A 27,169-nucleotide genomic window follows, 5' to 3' on the forward strand; every position below is an offset into this window, starting at 1 on the left:
ATGCGCACACGCACACGCACGCAAGAACACACACACACTTCTCCCCCTTGGTCTGCAGCTGCCAGGCTGATGGGTATTGACCCGTCAGAGAGGTGACTGGACGTGTGTGTGTGTGTGTGTGTGTGTGTGTGTGTGTGTGTGTGTGTGTGTGCGTGCGTGTGTGTGTGTGTGTGTGTGCGTGTGTGTGTGTGTGTGGTGTGTGCGGAACTGAAACAGGCAGGATGCCATGTGCTGTGGGGATTCCCCGTCCAGTACTAATACGTTTCTCAATACACACATATGTTACAGGAGTCTGTCAAATGAAATTAGCCCTTTTGGCGAAACACCCACTGCATGCTTTTTCTACGAAATCCTTCCCTACTGGACAACCTCAGTGTCTAGTTATTCCACACACAATGACTTCATAGTTGGTATCAGATTGCAGGGCAAGATAAGGAACTGCACATATCTGCATTCATACATTGTTTGGGGGGGTGAACTTCACCTATAGGTGAGAATTGTTTTGTAGCTGCTGGCTTTGTGTTAAGGCTTGATATTGTGAATGAATAGAAGAGAGAGAGGGAGGGAGCGAGAGATTTGAAGCAGCTGGCTGGTTGTGTGTGTGTGTGTGTGTGTGCGTGCGTGTGTGTGTGTGTGTGTGTGTGTGAGACAGAGAGAGATTACTGCCATCCAAAGGGAATAGCTGCTAACCAATATGTTGGATGAGACCCAGCAACACTTGGTGATATAGGGAGGGTGTGTTGACAGTGTAGACAGTGTAGTGTACAACTAGAGTCCGAGAGATTCTATCAGGGTCTTATTCCACATGTCAACGTAGGTCCCCCTTGAGTCTTTGCGTTGCGGGTGAAGCCTACAGCCAAGGAACGCTGGGTAGTGTTGTTCTGACTGTAATATATAGTGCTGGAAGGAAGTACAACAGGAGTAAAGTGGAGGAGCTGTGTGGGAGAGGAGATCATGTAGACTTGAACAAAAGCCTAAGGTTGAAATATTGAATCCGGGAGGGGTGAGAGAGAGTGAAAGGGGGGGGGCTACAATGGGCAGGCCCAGATGTGTATTGCGAGAAAGAGAGAGAGGGAAAGAGAGAGAGGGGGAGGGAGTGAAGGGAAGGAAAGAGATGGATGAGGAGTTTTGTGTTCTGTTTCGGGTGGCCTGGTTAAACATTGTCAGGCTCCACCACCATCAGAGGCAGGACCACTGAGGTATGGGATCGTTGGTTTCCTCCCCCCGTCTCTGTCCCTCTGTTTGTAATATAGGCCTACTAATGCTGCTTCATCTTTAATCAACCTTCTCTCCTCTCCCTCGGTCATTATTGCTCCTTCTGTTCTGATCTCTCCCCTCGGTCTTTGAAACACTTTTGCCCACCTGAAAAGCCTCCAAAGTCAAATTTAAACACACAAAGAAAAGTATTCGTCGTATTTTACAATTATTCACTTCCTGCTGCTGTTGCTGTTGCCTGAGCTGCTCGTGTAATTCTGCTGTCTACTTTGCATTGAGGTAACTCACTATCAGGAGAGTATCGTCTCAACGTGAACAACAACCTCACATAATGTGGCCATAATATATGCAGGAACTCTTCGGAACGGTTTCGGCCGGGAAGCTTGCGGACGCCTTAAAGTCCACAGACATTGGGAGCACGTTGAGAATCAATGGGGTGACGCCTTCCGCATCTGAATGCAAATCGCTAGCTACTGAGCTCGGCTCCGGTTGATACGCACGGCGCTGAGGGGTTAACCAGTGCTGCCGCTCACTTTCTCTCTTCTCTCACTGGCCCTGGCTGGGCTGTGTATTGTCCCTGAGATGGGCCCCCGGGGCTCTGGGCCAGGGCCCCCGCCCCGTTGATGCTGTTGTTGACAGAGATCAGGGGCTTTATGGGAAGCTGTTGTCCTTTTTGGTAAAGGATGACACCTCTATCCCCTGGCCAGCGTCCTCCATTGACCCTTACCCAAAACCACCGCTGACACACACTGCAGAGAAATACAGATATAGGAATACATGTTTACACTATGGAACACGTCGTAGTGTGTATCTGCATAGAGAGGACGCCAATCAGTGTGGTCCTCTGGGTTCGATTCCCAGGACCACCCACATTCAAAATGTATGCACGCTTGATTGAGTCATTTAGGATAAAAAAACATCTGTTAAATGGCATATTCTTTTATTCTTATTCTGTTCCATTTTGTGTACAGGGTAACAGAAAGCCTCTAGGAGCTGTCACCTAATAGACCTGGAAGCTCATAGTCCTACAACACACGTGTGTAACTAATGTATATCTAGGCTCGTACCAGAATCTGCACTGCTTTGCTAGCCACCAGAGAGCTGCAACAATGTCTTGGGTCAGTCTGGTACAGGGTGGAGTTGAGCTCTGTGTTTTTGTGGCTGTGTCCCTCCCCAAGTGTGATGTCCATAATGAGTGATGTAACGGAGTCTTCCTGTTCGGGCCCCCATTACAAAGCCTTCCCACTGGGCCTTTCTCTCCTCACCGGGCCTGCCGGCCCAGCCCTGGGGGAGGATGGGCTAACAGGTCTGTTTGTGGATCAGAATGTCCCTCCTGGTTTCTCTCTCCTTGCTCGCGCGCTCTCTTTCTTTTCTCGTGCTGCCTCTCCTCCTCGTTCTCTCGCTCCCTCCCTCCCTCGTCTTCTCTGTGTCCGGCGGGAGATGACGGCGGTCGTTTTTCTTTTCCGTCCACAGAGATCGATTAGTCCAGCGGGGCCCTGGAGGTCGAGGGAGGGAGAAGGAGAGAGAAAGCGGGGAACAGGGAGTTCACCCTCGATACTTCTCCCCCACCCCCCAACTTTGAAATGGTGATGATATCTCCCTCTACTCTAATCCCCCACCCCATATCAATATCTCCAGGCCTTCATGGGGTTGGGGTGGAGTTGTGCCGGGGGGGGGGTCCTCTGCCCCCCTGCCCCAGCGTTGGTCCCAGCAGCATTTGTCATGTTCAGGGCTTGGAAGGCTATAGCTCTATGGGGCTTTTGTACCTCGACCTGCTGGCTAAGCAGGGGATTTCACATGTCGCGTTACCGTTTCAACTGGCTTGGCACATTTCCTCGATATCTAAATCGCTGGCCGGTGCGGTTACAAGTTAAAAAGCACACCATTTTTACTTTTACTCCGGCTTTTTACTCCAATTTTTTTTTTTTCTCACTTTTAAAATGTATGCCAAAACAAAAACCATTGATTTCAAAGTTTAATAAACCATACAACTCTATCCACAAGGACTACTTTGAACAAGAAAATGTCACAAAAACTGTGCAGATGCAAAGTTTGGTAACAGAATTACAGTAAATTCTGCTTCAGATTTTTTTTCTCCAAAAACTCAGTTAAATATCGGCTCCGAATTCAGATTCAAAGATGTCGGCAGAAAAAAATGGGGTGTGAGCAATGACATGACACCATGAGTAAATTTTTTTTTATTTAGGTTATTTGACTACAGTAGCTGAAGTGGATTTACATCCGGTAAAGGATTTACGGTAACGGAATTACATCATTGGTGCCTGATCTGTACTATAATTAATGCATAATTATACAAAATTAATATAATTCTCTTCATGCTGATGTATCCTGAATAAGTACACAAAGGTAGAAATATCCAATATCCTTCTTTTGCATATTTAAGTATTATTCTACACACTGGCTATTATTGTACTGTGCTCTGTCCCTAAAGAGCACATTTGGTTGGTTCGGACAAGACCAAATCTTAACCAATCATAGACATCTTGTTTGGTTCAAAATTCCGTTACCAATAAGTAGTTGGTAGGTCTACCTTTAACTTGTTACTTCTGTGAACTTTCATAATCCTTCCTTCTCATGAGGAAGAGAAATTAGAAAACATCTTAAAGTTATGATGTTTTTTTGGTAATGGAATTACAAGACACAAGTTACATAAACTTACAGAAGGTACACAATTTTTGCAAAACTATAAGTGTTGATATTAGTTTGCAGGGGACTTTACTTCAACATTATTGTGTGTTGATGTATTTCTGATACCTTTCAGTACTTTTTCTGGTAGATGTTGTTGTCCAAGACCCATTTGACATCTGTTTGATAATAAATCAATGCCTTTGCTTATTTGTATTTTTTCAGATGGGAAATTGTAAAATAAATATATATATATATATATATATATATATATATATGCTTTAATTTCTCAAGAATATAGACTCATCTTTCATTTGACACCCAGTTTGACATAATCCTATGAACCTTACATGTTGGTGCTCATGGGTCTTTTTACATGGAAATGCCCGTGTGTATTGTGCCGTTACAGCGCATTAGGCAGGCACACACACTTTTACACATACTCCTACACACCTGCTGGCATGTAGCATGACTCTTTGTAATTTGTCAGTACAAAGACTTTGCACATGCACAAACACGCACAAACACACACATACAGTTGAAGTGGGAAGTTTACATACACCTTAGCCAAATACATTTAAACTCCGTTTTTCACAATTCCTGACATTTAATCCTCATAAAAATTCCCTGTCTTAGGTCATTTAGGATCACCACTTTATTTTAATAATGTGAATTGTCAGAATAATAGTAGAGAGAATGATTTATTTCAGCTTTTATTTCTTTCATCACATTCCCAGTGGGTCAGAAGTTTACATACACTCAATTAGTATTTGGTAGCATTACCTTTAAATTGTTTAACTTGGGTCAAAGTTTCAGGTAGTCTTCCACAAGCTTCCCACAATAAGTTGGGTGAATTTTGGCCCATTCCCCTGACAGAGCTGGTGTAGCTGAGTCAGGTTTGTAGGCCTCCTTGCTCGCACACGCTTTTTCAGTTCTGCCCACAATTTTTCTATAGGATTGAGGTCAGGGCTTTGTGGCCACTCTAATACCTTGACTTTGTTGTCCTTAAGCCATTTTGCCACAACTTTGGAAGTATGCTTGGGGTCATTTTCCATTTGGAAGACCCATTTGCGACCAAGCTTTAACTTCCTGACTGATGTCTTGAGATGTTGCTTCAATATATCCAGATCATTTTCCTCCCTCATGATGCCATCTATTTTGTGAAGTGCACCAGTCCCTCCTGCAGCAAAGCACCCCCACAACATGATGCTGCCACCCCCTGCTTCACGGTTGGGATGGTGTTCTTCGGCTTGCAAGCCTCCACCTTTTTCCTCCAAACATAACGATGGTCATTATGGCCAAACAGTTCTATTTTTGTTTCATCAGACCAGAGGACATTTCTCCAAAAAGTACGATCTTTGTCCCAATGTGCAGTTGCAAACCGTAGTCTGTCTTTTAATGGCTGTTTTGGAGCAGTGGCTTCTTCCTTGCTGAGCGTCCTTTCAGGTTATGTCGATATAGGACTCGTTTTACTGTGGATATAGATACTTTTGTACCGGTTTCCTCCAGCATCTTCACAAGGTCCTTTGCTGTTGTTCTGGGATTGATTTGCACTTTTCGCACCAAAGTACGTTCATCTCTAGGAGACAGAACACGTTCCTTCCTGAGCGGTATGACGGCTGCGTGGTCCCATGGTGTTTTTACTTGCGTACTATTGTTTGTACAGATGAACGTGGTACCTTCAGGCGTTTGGAAATTGCTCCCAAGGATTAACCAGACTTGTGAAGGTCTCCAATTTTTTTCTGTGGTTTTGGCTGATTTCTTTTTATTTTCCCATGATGTCAAGCAAAGGTAGGCCTTGAAATACATACACAGGTACACCTCCAATTGACTCAAATGATGTCAATTAGCCTATCAGAAGCTTCTAAACCCATGACATTATTTTCTGGGATTTTCCAAGCTGTTTAAAGGCACAGTCAACTTAGTGTATGTAAACTTCTGACCCACTGGAATTGTGATACAGTGAATTATAAGTGAAGTAATATGTATGTAAACAATTGTTGGAAAACGTACTTGTGTCATGCACAAAGTAGATGTCCTAACCTACTTGCCAAAACTATAGTTTGTTAACAAGAAATTTGTGGAGTGGTTGAAAAACGAGTTTTAATGACTACAACATAAGTGTATGTAAACTTCCGACTTCAACTGTACACACACACAATCCTACACGCCTGCTCATATGTACAAAGGGTCCTTGTGTTTGTAGCCTAATCCCCCCCCCCCCCCCCCCCCCCCACACACACACACACACACACACACACACACACACACACACACACACACACACACACACACACAGGGGTATGATCAGGCTTTAAAGGCGTCAGGGCGGAGGATACATCTGGTGTTTGGGTTCAGTACTGTAGGTCATCGGGGCGTTATAAAGACCTGGCCTTGGAGCACCTGGTGCACATCCACTTACACACACTGCACTCTGCCCTCTCCCTCCCTCCATCCATCCCTCCACCTCTCTCTATCAATCTCTCTCCATCTCTGCATTCCCATCTCCCGCCCTCCTCTTCTCTGTTGCGCTCTCCTGCAATCTCCCTCCTTTCATCTCTCCTTCCCTCTATCCCTCCCTCCCTCTCTCGCTCTATCCCTTCCCTATCCTTCTACAGCACTCTCTCTGGGCTCTGTCTATCAATCAATCACATTTGTTTATAAAGGCCTTTTTACATCAGCAGATGTCACTAAGTGCTGTACAGAAACCCAGCCTTAAACCCCAAACAGCAAACCATGCAGATGTAGAAGCACGGCGGCTAGGAAAAACTCCCAAGAAAGGCAGGGACCTAGGAAGAAACCTAGAGAGGAACCAGGCTCTGAGGGGTGGCCAGTTCCTCTTCTGGCTGTGCCGGTTGGAGATTACAAGAGTACATGGTCATTTATGGCCAGATTGTTCGATGTTCTCCACAACTCACATTAAATCAGAAACCAAATACATATTTTATAATACTGTAACTACACTATCTTAAACATATTACGCCCTCTATACCCTCTCCCTCATCCCCCCCCCCCCCCCCTTTCTACCACACACTCTCTGGGCTCCACAACAAGCATCAAATCTGAAGCAAGTGAATATTTTGTGGAGATCTGTTTGAATTGCACACAGCGACGAGAATAGAAGAATATCCACCTCCTCCTACCTGTATACTATCCTTGAAAAATGAATCACTGAGAAACTGGATGCTGGGAGATGTTTTTATAGAGCTCTATCATCCAAAGACACACACAAGTCCACATATAACACAACACATTCAGAATGGGTAAAACCATTTGAATTCAATAACTTTTTGACAGCATCCCTTTTGATTTTAACAAAACTTTTGCCCGTGAAAGAAGTGGTCAGACAGTTACTTTTTAGACCTGAATGCCAAAACATTCAGGAGATAAAGGTGCTCGAAGTTGACCGTTTTTGCATACCCGTATCATACCGTGAGACATGTCTTCATCACTGGAAAAGATAAACAGGTGTTTGATATAGTTTAAAAGCTTACAAACAGTGTTGTCAAACTATTTTATTATTTTTATATATGTATGTATGTATGTATGTATGTATGTATGTATGTATGTATGTATGTATGTATGTATGTATGTATGTATGTATGTATGTATGTATGTATGTATGTATGTGTATATGTATATATTAGGAAAATTGTAATTTTTAAACCTTTAACGTCAATGAACTGAAAACAGAATTCATAGAATGGACCTATCCCTTCAGACTACTGCAAATTTTTATTGAATTTCAACTTCTAATTATTACCACAAAGAAGACTGCAGCTCCACCAACCATCAAATGTCAACTTAAATGGTCATGTCTATTCTATTATCTATATTTCTATGATTTCAATAGGTTTCATATGTAGGATTGACAGTATAATTTCAAACAACACATATTGCCATTCAAGTCAACATTTTAGTTGTATTGTTAGTATATCGGATTTTACATTTGTGTGACTGTTCAATGTGTCAGTGTTTTGTTTTAGAGACCCCAGGAAGAATAGCTGCTGATTCTGCAAAGCTAATGGGGATCCAAATAAACATTTTCTGATGTGCGGACCTCCAACCATCTTTGTGGTACCATTTGAAAGTTTGAATTTCAATTGTATTCCCTTTTTAGTAAATGTATCATCCAAACCACATCACATATTTTGTGTTTCAACCGATAGAGGGCACAACACAAAATCGGATCTAAGCTACAACATACATTATGTGAAAATGAAAAAAGAAGATGGGAGTTTACAAGTTTTTATTTATTTTTATTTTTACAACAGGCGTTAAAGGTAGGAAAATAAAAAATGTTGTTAAAAATAATGATACAATTGTTTGACAGCCCTGTTTTTAAGCCTTTAAATGATATCAATCTCAACGATTTCTCTTTTTCAATGATGAAGACATGGATGTCTCATGTTATGGTGGGGTATGCAAAATGGGTCAGCTTTGAGCACCTTTCTCTTGAATGTTTTCGCATTCAGGTCCAAAAAGTCACTTTTTGAGCACTTCTGCAATTGGCAAATATGTATGGAAGGTTTCAGTTGTAATCAAAAAGTGGTGCTGCCAAAAAGGGATTGAATTCAAATGTAATCACCCAAATACAACTTTGAGAAGAAAGAAAAATAAGAAAATACATTTCAACAACTTGGGCCACTTGACGCAAACCAAGGATCTTCTCATTCAGAGATTTTTCTCTTTTCATTTTCTCTCAGTAACCGTGGGCCATGACCTTGGCTTCCATCTGGGCGGGAAAGGCATGTTTTGATGTAGAGGCCAGGATGAAAATAAATAAATAATGAGCCTCAACTGAGCTAAGAAACCAAGCTATTTTCCTTCCAAAGAGAGCCTGTTTGTAAAGCATTTCTCTCTCGCTCTTTCTCCTTGTAAGAATGACTTTTCAAGCACTTTACAGTTTCTGAGGTTCAACCTTTTATTTAACTGGTTATTTTAACATCAGCTAATTACTTCTGTACATTTGGCTCGTTCTCTACCTTTTAAAAGAGATGGCCAGGGTTATGCTACCTAGGAAAGACGTGTTTCTTCTCAGTACAAACGGAGCAAGGTCATTCAATCTCTCGTATCGTGAAAATAACCTGTACTTCAGCTAATATTTTCATCCCTCTTACTTTCACACCAACCTGACCCCAGTGCCCCCCAGTAAACAAGTCGAGCATGAAAGTGTGTGTCAAAACAAAGAAAAACAAACACGTACAGACATTAAGATTTACAAGAGCTCTGGCCTCTTCCACACGTCTTCTGGTCTATTACGGAGATAATGAGACAGGCTCAAACCTCCCAAAGTAGTGTGTGTGTGTGTGTGTGTGTGTGTGTGTTTCTTTGTTCCTCCATTCATGCGTGTGTGCATGTACATGTGTGTGCATACGTGGGCACTACCCTTCCCAGAACCATGCCTGCAGTGTATACTCCGTGTACACACACAGTCGCTGCCTGGCTCCTCCAGATGTGCAGAGGCTAACAGTAGCTAATCCACGCCATATGCTAACAGCTAACTCAAGCCATCACCATTACCCTTGGCCTAGCTACAGAGTACACAGACGGAGATGTCATGTCACCACTTTCTCGCAGGTAAAAGCTCTTGTTTTCAATTGGAGGTGTTCGGACAAGGGAAGTTGGGGGATTTGCTTGTAAAAAAAAATAAAAAAATGTATTTCATGCAACGCAACCACCATATGGTCACGGATTTAGCAATGCACACACACACACACCCAATCCATACACGAACGTGTACTGATCTATGTTGCAGCTGTCTGTCCTATAAGTTATGTAGCTTGTAACATGTCAGACATCCCCCCCCTCTCTTCTTTCACCATTGCCCTCGGCCACATGTACACAGACCGAGCAATGAGCAGGGGGATACGGGAGGTGAGGCAAGCGATTGAGCAACATGTCAAACCCTGTCAGATCGAGGAGGCTCTCAATGCATCTCAAATGGCTCCCTATTCCCTATATTAGTACACTAATGTTAACCAGTGGCCTATTCCTCAGTACATTATGATATACCGGTATTGATGCACGGACCAGTTAGGGTTTTTAACTTTAACTTCTAGAACGGTATTTGAATGTTTGGTTTGTTAAGTGATACGCCGTGTGTAACGTCCACTTTTGGTAGTTTACGCCGCTACTTGAGTCTCTCTCTCTCTCTCTCTCTGTCTCTCTCTCTCTGTCTCTCTGTCTCTCTGTCTCTCTGTCTCTGTCTCTCTCTCTCTCTCTCTCTCTGTCTCTCTCTGTCTCTCTCTGTCTCTCTCTGTCTCTCTGTCTCTCTCTGCAGCTTTCCACACAGACCTAACAGTTTGGTTCCTACCCTGTCACAATAACTCCTCCCTGGCATTTTCATTCGTTGTCATGTCAAACAACACTGTATTCAAAGTGCCCACTATTATATTCTAACTATAGAATTAGAATAATCAATGATTACAACAGTTCACCCAAGTGTTTTGCATTAAATCGCAAGTCAAATCGCCAGTTGCAACATTTGGTTAAAAATAAGGCCTAGATTGTTTTCCGATATTGTGAAGCCCCCTACATGGAAGGGTGGAAATTACCTCAAATGAGCGCAAGAAATTGAGATATTGCTGAAAATATCGGTTGGATTGAACAGTATAAAACAATCAGAATAGAGAAAGAACCATTTGAATTCACGTAGAATGTATGTGTTGCCACTGTAGCACTACTCATAAAGTATTATTATTAAAAAACATGAAATACTGTCATACCGTAAAAGAGTTTTGAAATACCGTCATGATATTTTGGTCTTATCTCCCAGCCCTACATCCTACATAACCATGATAAGCAGTTAAAGCCCTTTACTGCTGTCTGCAGGGACAGGGAGAGAAAAACACACACATGCATGTACATAAGGACAAGATCCATTCTCATCTCTTCTCTCTGCTAGTTGATGTTCTGAAGGGTATTATATTAATGGAAGTGACAGAAATATAACAAGTCGACTCCTCCAACCGTCTTGTGTGAGAAACACGATACTGGGCAGCCTCTTCCTGTGGCAATGAATCTATTTCATCAGGCTACGCCGCTAATGAGCTGGTGTCCCTGTTTTTGTGTGTGTGTGTGTGTGTGTGTGTTGTGCAGCAGTAGAGAGCTAGATAGCCCATCATCCATTTGTGGAGGAGAAGGTAATTACTGTACCGGAGTTACTGTAACGTAATGCTAATGACTCCTTCCATTTTGTTTTCTGTCACCTCTGAACCAACTGATCTCATAAAGGAAAAAACATAACGTCATTTTGTTTTCACCTTGATTTAACCAGGTAGGCCAGTTGAGAACAAGTTCTCATTTACAACTGCGACCTGGCCAAGATAAAGCCAAGCAGTGCGACAAAAACAACAACACCGAGTTACACATGGGATAAGCAAAAGTACAGCCAATAACACAATAGAAAAATCTATATACAGTGTGTGCAAATGTAGTAAGGAGGTAAGGCAATAAATAGGCCAGGTAGCGAAGTAATTACAATTTAGCAAATTAACACTGGAGTGATAGATGTTAACACAGTGTCCAAAGAAGGTCCAGATGTTAGAGCTACAGGATGAACATTTCTGTTTGAAAAAGCTAGCCTTTGCTTTCCTGACTGACTGCGTGTATTGGTTCCTGATATCCCTGAAAAGTTGCATATCGCGGGGACTATTCGATGCTAGTGCAGTCCGCCACAGGATGTTTTTGTGCTGGTCGAGGGCAGTCTGGTCTGGAGTGAACCAAGGGCTATATCTGTTCTTAGTTCTACATTTTTTGAAAGGGGCATGCTTTTTTAAGATGGTGAGGAAATTACTTTTGAAGAGCAACCAGGCATCCTCTACTGACGGGATGAGGTCAATATCCTTCCAGGATACCCGGGCCAGGTCGATTAGAAAGGCCTGCTCGCAGAAGTGATGACGGCGGATGTGAGATTCACAATGATACTTAGTCGATAGCCATGTTGTCATGTTGTGTTGCTACCATGCTGTGTTGTCTATGTGTTGCTGCCACGCTATGTTGTTGTCTTAGGTGTCTCTTTATGTAGTGTTGTGTTTCTTGTCCTATATTTTTATTTAATTGTTTTTAGTTTTTATCCCAGCTCCCGCACCCACAGGAGGCCTTTTGCCTTTTGGTAGGCCATCATGGTAAATAAGAATTTGTTCTTAGCTGACTTGCCTAGTTAAATAAATAAAAAACAATGAGGCCAATGTCTCTGGTAATCCTCACTTAAAAAGGGGGGGGGGTCTGCTATGTCTATGTTGAAGTGGGGGGGGTCAGGGATGATGGGGTAATAAATAGTTTAGTGCTTTGAAGTTACCGTCAGGTTTTCCCACGCATTTCCTCCCATCACATCATAAACCTCTTCAATCCCCCCAAAATCCCCCCCCACCCCATCTCCCTTCCTAAATCTCAGCTTCCTCATCCCTACCTGCACCACTTGGGCTCCAAAGACTAATGCTAATTGCTCTTATCAAGGACACCATGTAATCTACTCTCATTATCTCAAGTTCATCAGCCCGCAATTCATTTGAGGGTAGCTTAGAAGTAAATATCTTCAATATTGGATTTGTTATCAGTACACTACAATTATGTCTTTGTAGGCGAAGATAAGGTGTATTGCCCTAAACATACCATATCAATATACAACTGCATTTCACATGTACAAAATAGCCAATTCTTTCCCACTTCTCCTTAAAGCTGGAATCCATAGTGGTGAAACTGCCATGTCCATTTGCAATATTACATAGACGTTACTTCAAACAACGAACACAGTTTTTTTTTTCCCTCGGACAGCATTGCACACACGATAGCACAGCAGAGTATGTACTACAATTACATTTTTACCATGATGCGGGATGCTCGTTTCCTCAAAACAATAACAAATTAGCCTGGGGCGGCCAGCGGTGCTGTTTCACCTATCGCGGATCTCATTTTTAGCCAAAGCCAATTTGAGGGTTGACCTTTAAGGTGGTTGATAATGAGTAAGTGTTCCAATTGTCATCATCAGGTCCAATGTGTTGGCATGTATCACTGTTTCCCCTACAATGCCCAGGAAGAGCCCGGACGGTCAGTCGCTTTCGTAAATCCTCTACTACCTTCAAGCAGGCTGCCAACTCATTGCCTTTTCAGAATTTAAAGGCTTGATTTACCTGTGCTCGGCTGTCTGTCACTCAAAGTGGGCATCGGTTCAGAAGTTTTAGCGAGAATTCCAACCTTGTCTACACCCAGGAAAAGCCATCTTCCTTCACAGCCTTCCTTCACAGGTTCCAGAAAGTGATTAATGGCCTTTTAATGTTTAAAAGTGTCAGTGCGTTTCTCAAAGTCAGATCCAGCCAGGACGTATTCAGCAAGATGAGAAACTGGCAAGAAAAATGGCTTCGATTGCACGACTTTCTCTGTAGAACTCCATGAGGCATTGGGGTGTCCAGGGCTTGTATTCAAAAAGTAGGAGTGCTAATCTAGGATCACTTCCCCCTGTCTGTGTAATCTTATTCATTAAGATCTAAAAGGCCAAACTGATCCTATATGAGCACTCTTACACCGAGACTCTGTGAATAGAGGCCCTGGCTTCATCTAGTTATTGGTGTGTTGTTTCTTGCCAATTGACACACAGTCCATGAAGGGTTATCAAATCAAATCAAATTTTATTGGTCACATACACGTGTTTAGCAGATGTTATTGTGGGTGTAGCGAAATGCTTGTGCTTCTAGTTCCAATAGTGCAGCAATATCTAACAAGTAATATCTAACAATTTCACAACATATACACAAAAATCTAAGTAAAGGAATGGAATTAAGAATATATAAATATATGGATGAGCAATGTCAGAGCGGCATAGACTAAAATACTGTAGATAATATAGAATACAGTATATACATATGAGATGAGTAATGCAAGATATGTAAACATTATTAAAGTGGCATTATAAAAGTGACTAGTGTTCCATTTATTAAAGTGGCCAATGATTTCAAGTCTCTATGTAGGCAGCATCCTCTCTGTGTTGGCCTTGAGATAAGAATCTGTTTTTCAGTCTCTCGGTCCCCGCTATGATGCACCTGTACTGACCTCGCCTTCTGGATGATAGCGGGGTGAACAGGCAGTGGGTCGGGTAGTTGTTGTTGTTGATGATCTTTTTGGCCTTCCTGTGACATCGGGTGTTATAGGTGTCCTCGAGGGTAGGTAGTTTGCCCCCAGTGATGCGTTGTGCAGACCGCACCACCCTCTGGAGAGTCCTGCGGTTGTGGGCGGTGCATTTGCCGTACCAGGCGGTGATACAGCCCAACAGGATTCTCTCAATTGTGCATCTGTAAAATTTTGTGAGGGTTTTAGGTGACAAGCCAAATTTCTTTAGAAGAGCAGTTGAAGACCGCCTTCTTCACCACACTGTCTGTGTGGGTGGACCATTTCAGTTTTTCAGTGATGTGTACGCCAAGGAACTTAAAACTTTCCACCTTCTCCACTACTGTCCCATCGACGAGGATAAAGGGGTGCTCCCTCTGCTGTTTCCTGAAGTCCACGATCATTTCCTTTTGTTTTGTTGACGTTGCGTGAGAGGTTATTTTCATGGCACCTCACTCCCAGAGCCCTCACCTCCTCCCTGTAGGCTCTCATCGTTGTTGGTAATCAATCCTACTACTGTTGTGTCGTCTGCAAACTTAATGATTGAGTTGGAGGCGTGCTTGGCCACGCAGTCATGGGTGAACAGGGAGTACATGAGGGGGCTGAGCACGCACCCTTGTGGTTATCTATAAGAGTAAAGAGTGTTGGCCCATATGTTGAAATAGTGTCACTGAACAGGCAGCCTAAGGTTACTGACCTGATTGACATTTTTGGTTGATAACGAGACCCTTTAGAACTCCTGTGCACCTCATCTGTTGGAAAGCAATGTTTTTATGCTTATAGTGCAAATCCTGTGAGACTGACTCGGAGCCAACAGTCGAAGGACGCATTCTCAAAGCAAGCTCAGACCAGCTGGCAAGTGTCTTCACAGACATTTTCAATCTCTCGTTGTCCCAGTCTGTAATCCCAACATGTTTCAAGCTGACCACCATTGTCCCTGTTCCCAAGGTAACCTGCTTAAATGACTACCTGTAGCACCCACATCTGTAATTATGAAGGGCTTTGAAAGTTTGGTCGTAACACATATCAACACCATCATCCCAGACGCCCTAGACCCACTTCAATTCACATACCGCCCCAACAGATCCACAGATAATGCAATGTCAGTTGCACTTCACACTGCCCTTTCCCAGCTGGACAAGAGGGGAAATAACTGAGAAGGCTGTTTATAGACAACAGCTCAGTGTTCAACACCATTGTCCCTTCCAAGCTCATCATCAAGCTAGGGACCCTGGGACTAAACACCTCCCTCTGCAACTGGATCCGCCCCAGGCGGTGAGGGGAGGCAACAACACCTCCTCCACGCTGACCCTCAAGGTGTGTGCTTAGTCCCCTCCTGTACTCCCTGTTCACCCACGACTGGGCTGAACCGCGCACGACTCCTGATCACCGACAGCGATGAGACAGACTACAGGGAGGAGGTCAGAAACTTAGCAGTCTGGTGTCAGGACAACAACCTCTCCCTCAGCATCAGTAAGACCAATGAGCTGATTGTGGACTATAGGAGAAAGAGGGAAGAGCACACCCCTATCCACATCGACAGGGCTGTTGTGGAGTGGGTCGAGTGCTTCAAGTTCCTTGGCGTCCACATCACTAAGGACTTAACATGGTCCACACACATCCACACAGTCGTGAAGAGGGAACGGCAGCACCTCTTCCCCCTCAGGAGCCTGAAAATATTTGGTATGGGCCCTTGGATCCTTAAGTTCTACAGCTGAACCATTGAGAGCATCTTGACTGGCTGCATCACCTCTTGGTAAGGCAAATGCACCGCCCTTGACCGCAAAGTGCTACAGACAGGGGTGCGGACAGCCTAGTACATCACTGGGGCCGAGCTCCCTGCCATCCAGGACCTCTATATCAGGCGGTATCAAAAAACAAATTGCCAAAGACTCCATCCACCCAAGCCATAGACTGTCCAGCCGGCAAACAGTACCAGAGCATCGGCTCTCGGACCAACAACCTCAGAGACAGCTTCTAACCCCAAGCCATAAGACTGCTAAATAGCCAGACTGCTAAACAGTTAATTAATGGTACCCAAACTATCTGCACTGACCCTATGCACACTAACTAAACTACAGTTGAAGTCAGAAGTTTACATATACCTTAGCCAAATACATTTAAACTCAGTTTTTCACAATTCCTGACATTTAATCCTAGTAAAAATTCCCTGTCTAAGGTCAGTTAGGATAGCCACTTTATTTTAAGAATGTGAATTGTCAGAATAATAGTAGAGAGAAATATGTATTTCAGCTTTTATTTCTTTCATCACATTCCCAGTGGGTCAGAAGTTTACATACACTCAATTAGTATTTGGTAGCATTGCCTTTAAATTGTTTAACTTGGGTCAAACATTTTGGGTAGCCTTTCACAAGCTTCCCACAATAAGTTGGGTGAATTTTGGTCCATTCCCCCTGACAGAGCTGGTGTAACTGAGTCAGGTTTGTAGGCCTCCTTGCATGCACACACTTTTTCAGTTCTGCCCACACATTTTCTATGGGAGTGAAGTCAGGGCTTTGTGATGGCCACTCGAATGTCTTGACTTTGTTGTCCTTATGCCATTTTTGCCACAACTTTGGAAGTATGCTTGGGGTCATTGTCCATTTGGAAGACCTATTTGCGTCCAAGCTTTAACTTCCTGACTGATGTCTTGAGATGTTGCTTCAATATATCCACATAATTTCCCCCTTCCTCATGATCCCATCTATTTTGGGAAGTGTGCCAGTCCCTCCTGCAGCAAAACACCCCCACAACATTTACATTTTTACATTTTAGTCATTTAGCAGACGCTCTTATCCAGAGCGACTTACAGTAGTGAATGCATACATTTCAATTCATTTCATACATTTTTTTCCCCCCCGTACTGATGCTTCCACCCCCGTGCTTCACGGTTGGGATGGTGTTCTTCGGCTTGCAAGCCTCCCCCTTTTTCCTCCAAACATAACGATGGTCATTATGGCTAAACGTTTCCATTTTTGTTTCATCAGACCAGAGGACATTTCTTCAAAAAGTACGATCTTTGTCCCCATGTGCAGTTGCAAACTGTAGTCTGGCTTTTTTATGGCGGTTTTGGAGCAGTGGCTTCTTCCGTGCTGAGTGGCCTTACAGGTTATGTCGATATAGGACTCGTTTTACTGTGGATATAGTTACTTTTGTACCTGTTTCCTCCAGCATCTTCACAAGGTCCTTTGCTGTTGTTCTGGGAATTATTTGCACTTTACGCACCAAAGTACGTTCATCTCTAGGAGACAGAAGGTGTCTCTCTTTCCTGAGCGGTATGACGGCTGCGTGGTCCCATGGTGTTTTACTTCCATACGATTGTTTGTACAGATGAACATGGTACCTTCAGGCGTTTGGAAATTGCTCCCAAGGATTAACCCAACTTGTGGAGGTTAACCTGACTTTTCTGTGGTCTTGGCTGATTTCTTTTGCTTTTCCCATGATGTCAAGCAAAGAGGCACTGAGTTTGAAGGTGGTGGTTGAAAAATGGGTTTTACTGACTCCAACCTAAGTGTAAGTAAACTTCCGACTTCAACTGTGTATATATATACACACCATATATACACTCACTCACACACACTACATTGACACTCCCGCAGAAAACACATTCACACGCAAACACACACATACAGATAAAGCATACCAACACAATACAAACATACATATACACTACTGGTCAAAGGTTTTAGAACACTTACTCATTCAAGGGTTTTGCTTTATTTTTGCTATTTTCTACATTGTAGAATAATAGTGAAGACATCACAACTATGAAATAACACATATGGAATCATGTAGTAACCAAAAAAGTGTTAAACAACTCTTCAAATAGCCACCCTTTGCCTTGATATTTGAAGAGTTGTTCAACACTTTTTTGGTTACTACATGATTCCATATGTGTTATTTCATAGTTGTGATGTCTTCAGTATTATTCTACAATGTAGAAAATAGTAAAAATAAAGAAAAACCCTTGAATGAGTAGGTGTTCTAAAACCTTTGACCTCTAGTACACACACACCACACACTTTTACACTCATCCTTTGCTGTGGCTACGCTGTTTTTTATTTTAGTCTTATCTATCCTGATGCCTAGTCACTTTACCCTACCTTCATGTACATATCTACCTCAAATAACTTGTACCTCTTCACATTGTACTGGTACTACCTGTATTTAGCTCCATTTATATATTTTTTTACTTTGCATTGTTGGGAAGGGCTCGTAAAGCAAGCATTTCACGGTAAAGTCTACACCAGTTGTATTCGGTGCATGTGACATAACGATTTGAATCAGTCAAAGGTCAGACAGATTGTGTGAACATGTGATTGTTTGGGTCAAGACGGGAAAAGGCCTACAATGTATGAGTGCACTTAGCAGTGCCTCAGAAACAAAGGCAATATTTGGCTGTTGTTCCACTTTCCTGAATTGCTTGTTGTGGGAAACGTGTCTCTATACTTAATCATCAACTGACCTCAAACGAAAATATGTTGTGAAATGGTAATACGCAAACTGGGCTAAAGGCAATGATGTAAGCGGAAGTAATAGCAAATTGCTTTGTATCGTACATTTACAATGAAGTCAATTTTCATTACGCCGCTTGCCAGGCGCTGCTCGCTCGCTTACATACCTATCAGAAAATTGAAATGTCCTATATAGGGCCCGTGTCTGTGGCTAGTACCCCTGCCGCCACTCTCAATGGATTTAATGCCTCCTATCGATTAACGAATGTGTATTTATTTGATGTGTGGTCTTTTATCCAGAGCAGCTAATATTTTAAACAGACGAAAATCAATACCAGAGCACTTTCACGTCAAGGAAAAAAATGGGATCAGCCAGGGCATGAAAGAAGAGGTTGATACGTTGTTCTACTCACGGATGGGGCCATCTTTCACTCACTGACAGCAACCTTGGTTTAGCTCGTTGACTGATGCACAGTGGCGCCACGACTTGACTATTCATTTCCTTGTTATGTGCACACTGCTCTACCCCCTACAAGTGTGTGTGCAACCTCTTCCCAGGGAAGTGAAGCCAAGGAAGGTGTGTGGGGGGGGGGCAGGCAAAGTGAGAAGGTGAGCATGTGGTGGGCCAGCACGAGGTGAGGCATTTGCCTGGTTTGTTGGGTTCACAGAGAGTTCAGCTGTACTGTGAAAGGTGTGTGTGTGTGTGTGTGTGTGTGTGTGTGTGTGTAATTGGTGGGCAGTAAATGGGCGTATTTACGGTACATGGACAGGGATGGATGGATGGAAAGGTGGAACAATATTGACAAGCGGCTTGTTTTGTCTCCGAACAGCCGCCACACTTGTTTTCAGTAAATACATTATTCTGCATTCAGGCATAACCCTACTGATTTTTCAGTCATATTTTAAACTGTCCAAGCCTTTTTTGTCTTTGAATAGAATACAACTTTATTAAAGCTGCAATATGTAAATTTTTGGGTGACCTGACCAAATTCACGTAGAAATGTAAGTTATAGCTCTAATTCTCATTGAAAGCAAGTCTAAGAAGCGGTAGATCTGTTCTCTGTGTGCTATTTCTATGCTTCCTGTTCTAAGGTTTGTTTTTGCGTCTTTTTCAGTTTTTTACACTAGCTTCAAACAGATGAAAATATACTGAAAAAAAATAGAAACGCAACATGCAACAATTTCAATGATTTTACTGAGTTACAGTTCATATAAGGAAATCAATCAATTGAAATAAATATATTAGGCCCTAATCTATGGATTTCACATGACTGGGGATATTGATCTTTTGGCCACAGATGCCTTAAAAGAAATAGTAGGGCGTGGATCAGAAAACCAGTCAGTATCTGGTGTGACCACCACTTGCCTCATGCAGCGTGACACATCTCCTTCGTATAGAGTTGATTGTGGCTTGTGGAATGTTGACCCACTCTTCAATGGCTGTGCGAAGTTGCTGGATATTGATGGGAAGTGGAACACGCTGTCGTACACGTCAGTCCAGAGCATCCCTAACATGCTCAATGGGTGACATGTCTGGTGAGTATGCTGGCCATGGAAGAACTGGGACATTTTCAGCTTCCATGAATTGTGTACAGATCCTTGCGACATGGGGCCGTGCATTACCATGCTGAAATATGAGGTGATGGCGGCGGATGAAATGACAATGGGACTCTGGATCTCCTCACGGTATCTCTGTGCAATTGTATTCGTTGTCCATAGCTTATGCCTGCCCATATCTTAACTCCACCTCCACTATGGGGCATTCTGTTCACAACATTGACATCAGCAAACAGTTCTCCCACACGACGCCATACACGTGGTCTGCGGTTGTGAGGCCAGTTAGACGTACTGCCAAATTCTCTAAAATGACGTTGGAGGTGGCTTATGGTAGAGAAATTAACATTTTCTGGCAACAGCTCTTATGGACATTCCTGCAGCCAGCATGCCAATTGCACACTCCCTGAAAACTTGAGACATCTGTGGTGACAAAACTGCGCATTTTAGTGGCTGTTTATTTTCAGTGCACCTGTGTAATGATCACGATGTTTAATCAGGTTCTTGATATGCCATGCCTGTCAGGTGGATGGATTATCTTGGCAAAGGAGAAATGTTCTCTAACAGGGATGTAAACAAATGTGTGCACAAAATTGGAGATAAATACGTTTTTGAGTGTATTGAACATTTCTGGGATCTTTTATTTCAGCTCATGAAACATGGGACCAACACTTTACATGTTGCGTTTATATTTTTGCTCAGTGTACAATATTTTTGGTTATGGAAAAACTTTGAAAGGGCCATTGGCCAACGTCAGTCATTGTAACAAAACGACAGCCCAGTTGCTGTCAAGTCCCACTAGTCATAGATTAGTTAGGGCTGTAATGTTATCATGTAATTATCATGTTCCACTTCAAATCTCATGCAGAATAGATACTCTACCTCTGATGGTACATCAAATGCCCGCCTCTATGAGAAGGTTACATTTGGCCCCAGAGTCCATGAGGAAGAGCTGAGAGGGAGATAGACAGAGGGAAGGATAAACTAAGATAGCAGGTGTAACATGCTGACCACATCGCCTGCGTCGCAAAATAAATGTACACATACATGTTATTCAATCATTGCACCCACACTGCTCGGGCGTGCCAACAAGCGTCTGCGTTGCCAGGCGCTAAAATAGAAGTTGCTTCTATTTGCGGCACAGAACGTGCTGCAAGTCCTGCCTCTCCCATCTCCTCATTGGCTTTTAGAAGCATTTGCCCACGTGCCATCTCCTCATTGGTTATACCCACGTGCCATCTCCTCATTGGTTATACCCACGTGGGTGATTGAAAGATGAACGGAGGTCGGTGGTGGTAATACACCTTATGAAAGTTAGTTGCCAATCGCCTTATAAAGTCCAAAAAAGAAAAAGCCTGGAAGGAGGAGAGATGACTAGAAATGATTCGGTTGACCGTTTTATGTGCGGATTAATTGTTGGAGTAGAGGACCTTGTCTATTTCAGGTAAAATAACATCTCAATGTGTATATCCCAGTACAAATTAGCTAGCAACAGCAAACTAGCTATCTAAATAGGATAAATTAGCTAGCAACTGCAAGCTATCTAAATTGCTGTAAATGTTTAATGCTTTTCGACCTGTCCCCAAATTAGTATAATTGTTTCAGAGTTTGTTTTGATATTTCAACCTGTGTGTTGTGATGACGTTTGGTGTGGGGGGACAAAATCAAGTTGTGCACGATGGCGCACGCGTCCGGTTTGGGCATGGCGTAAAAGAAACGCCTGAGCCGTTTTACGGGCTTCGCGTCTTCCGCTATCCTTTTCCCCTAAACACGATGCTTCCGGTTTTAGACACCCAGCTGAGGGTTCAGGAAGGAGAAGGGAGGCTGGGTAGGTGGAGCCAATGCGCAGCTGCTGATACTCGTCAAATTGCAGGGCAGGATTTGGAAACTGAATGAAGTGTGTGCAGAGGTCTCTTCACAAGACATGGACGCCGGCCCTCAAGTATCCTTATGTAACGTGGGGAGCCCGAAAACAACAGGATGCTTAAAAGATTCTCGAGATTTTTCGGCAAATCTTAAACCTATTGTATTTGAGATGAAATATTATAGCGCTCGCCGTCGTCTATCGAAGACGTGATCCTGGACATATGATCCGTTCTGGTGTTGTTATAATAGGAGCGAGTTGGAATTAAAATACCTATTTCCACTTGATTCGGTTGTTGAGGCGACAAGACATACTGTATCTCTAAATACGAGATTGGGTGGACACGTCACTGACGCTGGGAGCTGGACAATAAGTTATCATAGGCGACTTTTCTATATGACTTACATTCTACACATGCTTGCATTGGAGTGAATAGGCAGATCGACGGGCGGGATAGCGTGGTCCACTTTAATCCCTGTGTCGCCCGAGTTGGTCAACAGTTTTGGAAACACCATTCAAAAACAGTGGACGGAATAAATGTTTTAACGTTTTTTGTCTTGCAATTTTACCTAATCACAACAGTTTGTTTGCTCCTGTTTGTGCCCTCTGAATTAAGCCACGACATGGGTCGGTTGCGTCACTTCATCTGACAAATTGGAGAACAAGAAGTTGTTACGTTGTTGTAATATTGTCACAACTCTGGGAGGAAACCTCCCAATGTGTTCTATCCCAGCGATATGTGATGACATCCTTCGTTGCGCTCGGTGTTTTTGAAACCCTCTCTTGTCTTCTTTATTGTAACGGGAGGAGATCAAAGGAAATTATCTTTCTATTTCGGGCTGCAGTTAGTTTTGCATGATGTACGACAGTGAGGATGTGGTGGGACTCATCCCTAGTCCGAACCCGTTTTTAACTATGGATTACTACCACCAGAACCGAGGATGTCTAATCCCTGATAAGAGCCTCGTACCTGCGGCACACCGTCCCTTCAGTTCGTCCATCAGAAATCAACACTGGAATGGATCAAACCACTGTATGTTGATTTCCACTTTACTTGTTCTCGACTAACCAGTAATTAATTGTCGAAAGTAACATGCATGTACCAAGGCGCACATATAATGTAATCCGTAGATATTACGCGCATGCCATGGTGTGTGCTGTTGATTGTTGGGCGATATGAGCAAAGCACGACCGCTCGTTGTTAGAACTGTTTCGGTCTTCTCTAGGCTTCATGTTCTGTCTCAAGTTATTGAATGTAGGCCAAACTAACTTTTGTCGACAGTGCATCATCAGTTCAATGTATTTATTTGAACTTGTATTCTTAGCCAACTCGTCACATTTATATTGCCCTACAACAGTTTATCTTCGCTAAAAACATGCCGCATTTATTTGCAACATCGTAATAACATTGTGGCAATCCATTCTAACCGCCGTATTACATTGTTTCAAACTGCTTGCAAAAACTAAAACCATGCCATGCTTGAGTCGCTTTGTGACTCATTAATATGTGGCCATGTCTGTGTTGCCATACTAGTGTTTATATATACAACGACATGCTATATATAGCCTAGGCCCACTTTCCAACATGGGAGACAAATGTATACCTAACTATCATGTAACATTTCCAAAGACCCAAGTACATTTTTAATTATCTTTAATCATCAGTATCACCGAATAGATATACAATGCTTCTTTGCTTCCAGATTTTTTTTTTTTTACAGCCTTCAGTGGCGTTTAATGTCCAAAGACCACACACTGGGTAAGGTAATGTATTGGTAACTTGCTGACTCGTTCGTTTTTTGTTTTTTTAAATTATTTTTTTATCGTAGGTAACAAGTCCGTGTCTGTGACTTGTGAGGAGGAACTAGGTTTATATTTAGACCTTAGTCACGCTTCAATGCTTAGAGGTCACCTATCACAAATTGGTGTCACACGTCATTTTGTTCTGTTAGAAACGGTTGATGATGTTTTACCCTTGATACACTACTTTTCCATCCTAACATTCAATTAGATAGATTGTCATTCAAAACAACATTAGGCTATCAATGGTAAATGTGGACTGAGTCATGCTTGACTGAGTCAGCCGTGTAACACCTAACCTTGGGGGTTCCATTCTTGTCAAATCCCTGCTATGTGCTCACAGTGCACGTGTGACGTTTTGATGGTCATAGTCTGCCTGGAAACTTGGTCTCCAGTGATTGTTCGGACATGTCAACGTTGCTAAGCTTGTGTAAGCCTGTTGGAGGGATCATTTGTTCACTGGCTCAGCTCCCCTTTCTCATGGAGATGGGTACAATTGACCGAAGTATTTATGCCCCTCCGAAGGGGGCAACGAGGTCAGGAAGACGAGGAGGGCCACATCTTAAGGAGGTTAGGATTTAGCCCTAAGCCCAAAGATAATATGGTGGCACCCACAGTAAAAAAAATATATATATATATTCTACAATCTGGGAAAAAGCTTGTTCAATGACAACACTTGGGTATTTTTGATTTAAACTCTGAGATATTTTCTATAGCATGCTCATCCCTACACTTTCAGGTCTATTTTGATGTTGATAGTTGCTTGTTGTCGTCATGGAGAATTAATGTCGACCACAGCCGTTTCTCAGTTTCAGCTGAGTTGGTCAGACAGTCAGAGGCGCTCTTTGAAGTTCTCCCATAGCAATATCCCGATGAGAGAACAACACTGCTGAGATCCCAACAGGGTGTTGTGTTGAGTCACAAACCAGGGTTCTGTTCAGTAGAGACAACATTTTGGAACTGAATGGAACAGGGAAGATCTTGCATACCTGAACTTGTCCAACAACTAGAGGACTGATTTTCATTGCAACACGTTTTGCTATACGTTAGGGCTGGGCGATATGGCCTAAAAATCACATCTCTCTTATTTTCAAACTTATGGGCGATTCACGATATAGATCTCGATTCTACCCCCCCCCCCCCCCCCCCCCCCCCTCAAATAAGCTTTGTTGTGCAATACACTGCATTTCAGACAGTCAGCAATAATCTAATGAATTCAGGACTTGTGAAATTAACCATAGGACCCACTAGGAATACAATTCTTTTATCAAAATGGTGTAATATGCTTTTTTGCAATAATCGCTGATCTGGCTTTCAAGTCGTCTAATGAAAACACACTTAATTTTTTTTATTTTTATATACCAGATTCACTACTAATGACCAACTTCTTGTAGCAGGCAAGTTTATCAACTTGGATCTATTTTCTTGCTAACGAGGTAGAACAGTTGAACTGTTATGAGAATGAGAACAAGTAGCCAATTCCTTTATATAATTGCGTTTTATGCTTATTGCACATTTATAAAACACAGACTAGACAGCTAGTATAAGTCTTTGTCTAGAATGCTGCTGGGGGTATGTGATAGCGCAATGCCACGTGTGACAAACTGAGCATACGTCTTCCAGAAGCAATGTTCATTGATACTCTCATTTTAATAGTGTAGCTCTGCGCTCAATTTGAGAAGTTGAGACATAAAACGGGTATCTTTTAGAAAAGGTAACTTCTCCTCTGTTACTATAAAATGGATGTTTCAATGTGTTTCGGTGTCCATGTGAGCAACGATTCCGGTGGACCAAACCTCAAATGCAAGTAGTGAGTTGAAGCTCTTGTCAGAGAGGAAGAAGTGATCTTTCATCTTTGTTGTTGTGAGTGGCAGGGGGAGGGACTTGGCGTGTGTAAATTGGAAGGTGCACAGCCTACAAGCCATTGCACACAGCACAGAAGGAGCGAAGGAGACGAGACAAAAAAGACATGAGAACAAGCGGACATCAACACTCCTAAGAATGGAAAAAAAGAAGAAAAAAAATAGATTCTTGCGATATAGGCATTTGGAATAACGCACAAAAACAGAAATTTGAATTAATCAAATGAATTTGATATGTGGCCCAGCCCTGCTATACGTGTGTCCTTCTGAACAAGACCCAGGGATAGCAGCCTCCCAGTCTTATAGTGGCAATATGTGACTTTTTGGGCGACCTGACCAAATTCACATAGAATTGTGAGTTTATAGATCTATCAAGCGGTAGATCTGTTCTATGTGCTCTATTTCTTCCTATTCTTAATTTTTGTTTTTGCGACTTTTATTTTGGTTTGTACACCAGCTTCAAACAGCTTAAACAACAATATTTTTGGTTATGGAAATTGTATTTCATAGCGGTTTAGTATAGTGTAGAGAATAATTGTGCAATCTTATTTTGTCAAATAAACTGAAATTAGTTTAACTCTTAGTTATAGGTACCAGGAGATCGTGGAGCAATTTCTGTATAGTGCAACTTTAAAAACAGCTAAGAGATCCAGACAAACTTTGATGTGGAAACAAGCCCAGTGCAAAGCTGCCTTGCCTCTCGCTCTCTCTCCCTCGCTCTGTGTGAAGGCTGAGGGTGACTAACTGTGTTGTTTTGTGCGCACAGCAACACTCAACAAATATGCAGCAGCACTACCTTACTAAGTTGAACTATAGCCCCTGCTTTTTCCAGACTTTTTGAAAGGAAGAGAAGCCACCATTCGATTCATGAATGTTTGCCGGGTGCCCTGCTGCCGACCATCTCATGCCAAAACAAACCTGTGGCAATCGCAACTCACAAAGAGGTAGACAGCCATTCAGTCCCGGCAGTAAAGTTCTATTGAGTGAAGTGCCATTTAGTTCAGCCCTCCTTGGGATAATCCTCCAGAGCACTCAAGTCAGAAAGCACGGTTATTTTAAGCTTTGTCTCCCCTCACGGAAGCCATTCTCACGTCAGTATAGGTCACTTTGACGTAGAATGGAAGTCGTTGGGTTGCCTGACCCTTCAGTGTCTTTATTTAAAAACATCTATTTCGGATGTGACATGTAAAAGCAAGCCTTAACTCTTACTATTGAATTGGGGGATATTTTTTGTCGTAGCATTGAATAGGACAGGACATAAACCACCACGTCTGTCTGTTTAATCAGTGTTCTCATTGAGGTAGTGACTGACAACAGTGCTTGGATAGCCTTGGTGTCTGAGCAAGCACCGACACTTTCACTGGCTTGAAGGCTCTCCCCTTGAAAAATGAAAAAATCCTTGTAGGAGTGTGCGAGCGACGCCTAGTAAAAGCGGCTACTCAACTCAAGCACCCTGCCTCGCTGCTGGCAAAGTCCCCACACCTCATCAGGGCAGCGACATGCACCATCCCGCGCAACGGAACTCAGGGCACATCAATCACAGGTTGTTTGAAATGTCCTCCATCATGCTGACTGCTGCTGCTGCCCAGAGAAGAGTCTTGCAGGCAGGGGAGGAGCCTGGAGTATAACCACAGACCAGGACTTTGATAGCCTGGTCACAGATCTGTTTG

General features: G+C 42.9%; 1 protein-coding gene across 3 annotated transcripts in view; it reads left to right on the forward strand.

The window, feature by feature from the left end:
* The window catches only part of LOC115170984 (retinoic acid receptor alpha), a 183,959-nt gene that overhangs the window by 112,750 nt on the left and 44,040 nt on the right, over window positions 1-27,169 (forward strand). The window contains exon 1 of one of the 3 annotated variants that reach the window (XM_029727410.1): window positions 21,831-22,870. The exons of the other annotated variants lie outside the window; for them this stretch is intronic. Coding sequence (XP_029583270.1) covers window positions 22,693-22,870 — 178 coding nt within the window. The 5' untranslated portion in view covers window positions 21,831-22,692. Of the gene's footprint in view, window positions 1-21,830; window positions 22,871-27,169 lie in introns of those variants that run through there. 3 annotated transcript variants of the gene reach the window in all.

This window comes from Salmo trutta, chromosome 32 (assembly GCF_901001165.1).
Source record: "Salmo trutta chromosome 32, fSalTru1.1, whole genome shotgun sequence".
In the NCBI taxonomy this organism is placed as follows: Eukaryota; Metazoa; Chordata; class Actinopteri; order Salmoniformes; family Salmonidae; genus Salmo; species Salmo trutta.